Genomic DNA, 6,505 nt, shown 5'->3' with positions numbered 1-6,505 from the left:
TACAGCTGCCAACCAGAGTTTGACCCCCTGACCCAGCGTGCACACAGGGGTCAGTCTGTCACAGCCGATGGACTGGAAGTCACCAGGGGGGTCCTTTTTATCCAGATGAGGGTTATATGGTTAGTTTGGCAGGCTGCACTCTACAGAGAGGCATAAAACTGCCAGGAGCCATAGAGAGGATGCAAGTTAAAGATTGAAACGGCAAACCTGCCCGCGGACGTTTCATAAATGTAAGGAATCAGTAAAATGTGCAACTGAACATTGTGTATGATCATCTCTTACAATGTGGCATCAGTGAAGAATTACAATTTAGCTCACATAATCAGATGTTTAACAAAGAAATACATCAGACATGAATGATTAATTGTCAGGAGGTCAATGAGTGCGAGAGCCCAATTACAAACTGGCACATTTAGATTACTTTTCACTGGCGGAAATATAATTATATATTTTTTTGCTAAATGATGCTTGAAGTTTTTTCTTGGGTTGTCACCTCCTTTGCACTTATTTCTAATGGTTATTTAAATTCTCCCATTTATTTCTTTTCAGGAAACCTGCAGTCTCTTATTACAGGGAAATACATGTGATTGTTCAAACCTAAATGAGTGGAACAAGTGACATTATTCATTTAAACCCATTTTTTATTTCTGAAAACTTTCTCCAGTGTATCCACTGAACAGTTACCTTCTTCTTAGCTACGTTTACATGTGCAAAGTGTCTTAGTTCCGAAAAGATTTGTTCTAACTGGAATTTTCCATTTCATTTCGATCGTTCTCATGGACGCAAAATGAAATGACGCGATTGTGGTGTGAGTACACACGTATCACACAAGTGCAGTGTTTGAGTAGAAGAAAAAGCAGCTTCCCTCCAGCAGTAAACAGACACTGCATGTGTCTGTTCGTCCCCTCGCTGTCCGTCTCATTCTTGTCTTCTTCTTCGTCTGTGACATTTAGTGTCTGCTCATTATTCTTTTTTGGAATGGAATTAAAACGGTAACAAGATGGAAATTTGTCACGTCTATGTGGATCAGCACCAAATCAAGAAATCATGATCAGATCAACTGTTTATATGAACGCCGATCTGAACCATGATCGGCATATACCAGCCCTCTTTGTTTCTGAATGTGCTGTATCGAATCAGAGCTTTTGAAGTGGCATATTTACATGTAATTTATTCTGATGAGGCTTCATTCCGATCACTTGTGGTCATTGTAAACATGTAAACTTCCTCCCAGTAAATTCATTAGTCCTCCAAACAGTGACATATGGAGCAGTGATGACGAAGACATGGTGATTTTTACTGTGCTAGTCGTGCTAGCTAGCTACCAGCTAGTAGCCAAACAAATTATTGGAAAAAAAATGTGTGGAAGAAGCCAGAGTTTTCTTTTAATCCAAGATGTTTGTGAGGTTGCTCATCAACCAAACCAAAACCTGGTGTGACAGGTAGTGGTAGGACCCAACTGCAGTACACAGAACCACAGAGATAGTTGGTGAAGAAACTTCAGTTCTCTAAACAGGTTCGGAGTCTCTTTCGTCTCCAGGAGGTTAAGACAGGTCAGGCCAAAGAGGAAAACCCAGCAGGCAGGTGAGTACAGTGAGGGGAATATGCAATACACACACAGCAAATCAGAGTCCACAAACAGGCAGGGAAACCAGCACGGCAACGCAAAGACTGAGCACACTGAGCAGCCCCAGGAAGAGTTCCTGGTCAGAGGAAGAAAGCAGGCAGGTTTACCATGAAGCAGGCAGAGGAGACAGACAAGGGCCGCAGGTAAGGACGGCAACAGGTAAGCCGTCCAGGAGTGACCACCGAATAATGCAGAGGAATAATCTGGCAACGAGTGACTGGGCTGAGGAGGTTTTGTAGCAGGCTGATTGATGATGAGAGGCAGGTGTGTGGATCAGGTCTCCCACATTAAAATAAAAAATCTAGTCAGTTTTGAATATCCTCTAGTGTGTGCTAGGCTTAAGGAGAAGTACAGACTGCGACACCTGGGAGCTGCAGAGATGACTGAAGTTGCTGCAGCTTCACTTGGACAAAATGTAAACAAAGACAATAGATAACCAGTGCCACTCATCCTTCACCACCAGCATTGCAGTTCAATACACATGTGGAGCAAAAACAAATAGATGTGTCCAAATTAGAGCCATGAGAGTTCAGTTTTACATACTTTTTTGAGTATGAAAAGATGCTGAATGATGTGAAAGAAAAAAAGGGATGTTACACTATCTAGGTGCAACATGGATGCACCCAGAAAAACAGGAATAAGGTATAACAGTTTGGGGCGTAAAAAACAAACAAACAAACAAAAAAAACAACTTGATTTCTTTTGAACACGTGCTGTATGATTTTAAAGAAGATTTCTTGTAAACCTACACAAATGCATACATTTCTTTTCCAATAAAAAAAAATCTAAATGTAAGTGTTTTATCTCTGAACTGTACCTTGTATATGAAACGTGAAATAATATCTATAGCAGTTGGTTAGATGGAAGGGATTTTTGAATTAACGATACAATGTTAGTAATAAGAACATCTACAGAGTAAGTAAACAAAGCTAAGAATTTAAACTTGTTGCTCTCAAACCTTCAGTCTTGTATCTGACACCTGATGTTCGGTTAAATAAATAAAAACACACTGCCCCCACATGCAGGCACACATTACACCACTGATCAAAGAAAATTCATGAAGCCTGCTCCACACTCGGGTTGACATGCTAACACCGTGGTGCAGCACTAAAACCTTTTAATAGTTATATGTGGACATGTGGCCGATGATATCAAACGGAGTGGTGGAGGTGTCTCGGTGAAAAGGGGAGGGTTGGGGGTGCTTCAGGGGGCAACATAAACTGTGTTAGCTACTTCATTGAAACACAAAGGAGGACAAGGTGCTGTGCATAGTCAAACCCACGTGTTTCTGCACCACCATTGTCCTCTACCCTTCCCTGGGAGAGGGGTGAAAGGAGGAAGAGGATATGGGAGGAGGAGGAGGAGGAGGTTGACTGCTGTGTGTGCATGTTTTTGTGTGTGTGTGTGTGCGTGTGTGTGTGTGCGTGCAGGGAGAGGCACAGACGGCTCGTGGTAATTTGATGTGTGTCCCTGGGGATGTTTGATGGATTAATGCTAAGCAGCTCGCTCTTCCAAAGAACCACCTGATCTTTGGGGCTCGTGCCCCACATATAAAAGGCTGTAGTAGTGCTGAGCTCAGCTAGTCCAGCCATCTCTCCCTCTCTGTCTCTCTCTCTCTTTCTCTCTCTATCTCTATCTCTACCTCTGTCTCCCTCATGTCACTTTCTGTCTCCACCCTCCCTGTCCTCTGATTTCTCTCTCTCAGCTTTCACTACATTTTCTTTTTCTCTTTCCCTCTGGCTTCGTTTCCCGGACAGTCTTTTTGAGCTTCTCTCTTTTTTCTTCTTCTTTCTTTCTTTCTTCCAATCATACGGTGTTTGGCCTGTTCTGCCTGGAAGCTCTTTTTTTTTTTCTTTTTAAATCCTCTGTCTGCTCATGTTTTATTTTCTATGAGGTTCGAGCATCAGATTTTCATCAAGTGAACAACAACAAGAACAAGAACAACGACAACAACAACAACAACAAAAGAGATATAAAAAATGCCACGCTCCTTTTTGGTGAAGCAGCCGAAGGTTCACGATGTCTCATCTTCCAGCTACTACCATCAGCACCAGCATCAGTGGGACAGCTCCTACACTGTGACACATGCCATCACTGAGTCAGCCGCCAACTTGGCGGTGTGTTTGAGTGAAAATGGTGAGTTGATGCCTCTCTGAGTTGTGATTTCCACTTGTGCAGTCCTGCTGTAGTTTAGTACACAGTGCAGTGATGCTCCACATGGTCTTCCTCACAGAAACGGAGCTGCAGAGAAGCTAAAACAACCAACATGGATTTCCTATACTGGTGTTTGTTTGGTCTGTTGTGTTCTTTACCTAATCGCTCTTTGCCTCACGTCAGAACCCCCTCACCCCTCCATGGGCACCCACCCCCACTCTACCCCTGCTGTATATCTCAGGACTTTTGTTTTCTCGCTCGGTCGATGCTAAACAGTATTCAGGTCACGCTAGCTCAGTCAGCTTAATGCTCACACCAGATCACACAGCAGCCTTTAGGTTTAATACCACTGTATTAACGTCATGTATTTGTGAATCAGGCACAAAATCTGGTGCAACATTTTGTCAGCTTGAACTGCAGGGGAAGCAGATAGCCTCCTGGGACTGTGTTGTCCTGTGTTGTCCTCAGATGGTGCAGTTGCCCTTGAGTCTTTCTCCTCCTATAAAGTACCCCCCATTCTTTGCTCCATCTCTCCCTCATCTGATCCTGCAGGATGTTAGATAGCCTCCAGGAGTAGGATTGCAGATACACAATCCATATGTGGAGCGGCGAGAGGTGATGGGACAGGGTTTTTAGTGGATGGGTATTGACTGGAAAATAGAGAGTGCTGCAGGTAATTCAATAAAGTGCAACATGAGCAGCGCTTTGGCAGACATTACATTTTCATCTGTGGGATTTTCTTCTCCAGACTGTGAGAGCAAACAGTGCAGTGCATGTAAGCGTGCGTGTGTGTGTGTGTGTGTGTGTGTGTGTGTGGCTCTGAGTAACATCCAAAGAAATTCACCCACCCACCAGCAGCATCACTGATCTTCTACTTGAGTTTAATCATTTGTTCCCCAGATTTAGGATGCCAGCTGTCTGCTTTCCTTTGTGTTCTTGTGCGTGCATGTGTGTGTGTGTATGTTTGGGTCTACCCCAACGCTCTCTCTCTCTCACACACACACACACACACACACCCTCCTTGTCCCTCCCTTCCCTTTTTGCTTAATCGTGGCCCCACACCTGTCACTCACTCTGCCCATTACCATACTCATGAACACTCTCAGAAACGCCACAGATGGGGAATGATCTGATTAAAATAATTTTGTGATTGAGGGGATTTCTCTGTTGACTCTGCCTCTCAGCTGCTGCTGTGGGCTGGCATCACACAGACTGACTGGAAGCCAAACTATCGCTCCATGACTGTTTTGCCAGTGTCAGCACATTGTGTTTGATGTATACAGTATGTGGCAACGATGGCCTCCCATTTAGTGTTTTTATTGACGATAGCACTTGTTGGAGGGAAAAATGTACGCTAGAGCAGGCTGAACCTGACACTTATACAGAGCTTCCTGTATAGGTTTCCTATTGATTTGGAGGGATAGGTGAAATATCATCTTTGACCTAAGAAAACATTGATTTATTCCTAATGAAAGCATCTTTTTCCAAACTTTTCCAGGCTACATCCATGATTACATCATCCCCTCAGTGTTGCAGAGCACAAAAGAGCCATGTCGAGAGCAGACCGGGCTCTCCACGGGGGCCCTCTACTCCCCGGGTGGCAGCAGTGGGGAAGAGTTTTCTGACCATGACATGGAGCATCCGGACAGCCCTGTCTCCACCTCTACAGTCGAGTCAGATGGCAGCGGCCCAGAGCTGGAGGTGTGCGGCATTAATGATTTCCTCATCTCTGACGGACGCTCCCGCCGGAGACCGAGCCAGCGGTGCCCACGCAAGGGAGGCAGCCAGTCAGGCCGCAGCAAGGACGCTGACTCAGCAGACTGCAGCCCTGTCAAAGGGAAAACCAAAGGCCGCTACATGTGCTGTGAGTGTGGCAAGTCTTACGCCACGTCCTCCAATCTCAGCAGACACAAGCAGACTCACCGCAGCCTGGACAGTCAACAGGCCAGGAAGTGTCCCACCTGCCACAAGGTGTATGTGTCCATGCCGGCACTTGCCATGCATATGCTGACCCACGACCTGAAGCATGAGTGCACGGTGTGTGGCAAAGCCTTCAGTCGACCTTGGCTCCTGCAGGGCCACATGAGGTCCCACACTGGGGAGAAACCCTTTGCCTGTGCCCACTGTGGCAAAGCCTTTGCCGACCGCTCCAACCTGCGCGCTCACATGCAGACGCACTCGGCTTTTAAGCACTACTCCTGCAAGCGCTGCCACAAAGGCTTTGCACTCAAGTCCTACCTGAACAAGCACTACGAGTCCGCCTGCTTCAAAGGGCACCAAGTGGAGGACGATGGCAGCGCTGAGGACTGATTTGAATTATTTCTATACTCACACTTTTTTTTACGAGCTCTGACACAATCAGAGAAAAGGTTGCAGCCTCTCAGGCTTTTCACATGCATGCATCCTAATCCCGCCTTTTGATATAAGCAGTAACCTCATTTTAAAATGATTCAGGTACTATGTATGGAATTGATGAGGATCTCAGTGTTGATCAGAAATGTAACCTATTTTATATTTTAGTTTTTTTTAATATGAATTACAATGCAATAATTTACACGTCAGTATTACTTTTTTATGCCAAGTAGCTCTTATTTTTGCCTACTACATTTTTTTTATTTGTCAAATAATGTATTTGTATATTTATTAATTTATTTAATTATTTATCTACCAATATTTAAGACGATTTATTTATCATTGGTTGATGTATTTCTGAATTGAATGGGG

The 6,505-nt window shown here is 44.5% G+C and overlaps 1 protein-coding gene across 1 annotated transcript; it reads left to right on the top strand.

Annotated features, from left to right (window-relative positions):
- The first annotated feature begins 3,123 nt into the window (after nt 1–3,123).
- Nucleotides 3,124–6,122, top strand: LOC122767711 (transcriptional repressor scratch 2-like). Its single transcript, XM_044023162.1, has 2 exons — nt 3,124–3,763; nt 5,280–6,122. The coding sequence occupies exons 1-2, from the start codon at nt 3,607–3,609 to the stop codon at nt 6,089–6,091; spliced, it is 969 nt and encodes a 322-aa protein (XP_043879097.1). The 5' UTR covers nt 3,124–3,606; the 3' UTR covers nt 6,092–6,122.
- Nucleotides 6,123–6,505: the final 383 nt, after the last annotated feature.

Source organism: Solea senegalensis, linkage group LG4 (assembly GCF_019176455.1).
Source record: "Solea senegalensis isolate Sse05_10M linkage group LG4, IFAPA_SoseM_1, whole genome shotgun sequence".
Classification (NCBI taxonomy): domain Eukaryota; kingdom Metazoa; phylum Chordata; class Actinopteri; order Pleuronectiformes; family Soleidae; genus Solea; species Solea senegalensis.
This window is presented reverse-complemented; position numbering and strand designations above follow the sequence as displayed.

Excerpts from the sequence above, each read along its gene's own strand:
- LOC122767711 (XM_044023162.1), top strand. The coding sequence starts at position 3,607 with ATGCCACGCTCCTTTTTGGTGAAGCAGCCGAAGGTTCACGATGTCTCA. Across the intron at positions 3,764-5,279 it reads GGTGTGTTTGAGTGAAAATG|GCTACATCCATGATTACATC; the intron begins GTGAGTTGATGC and ends AAACTTTTCCAG.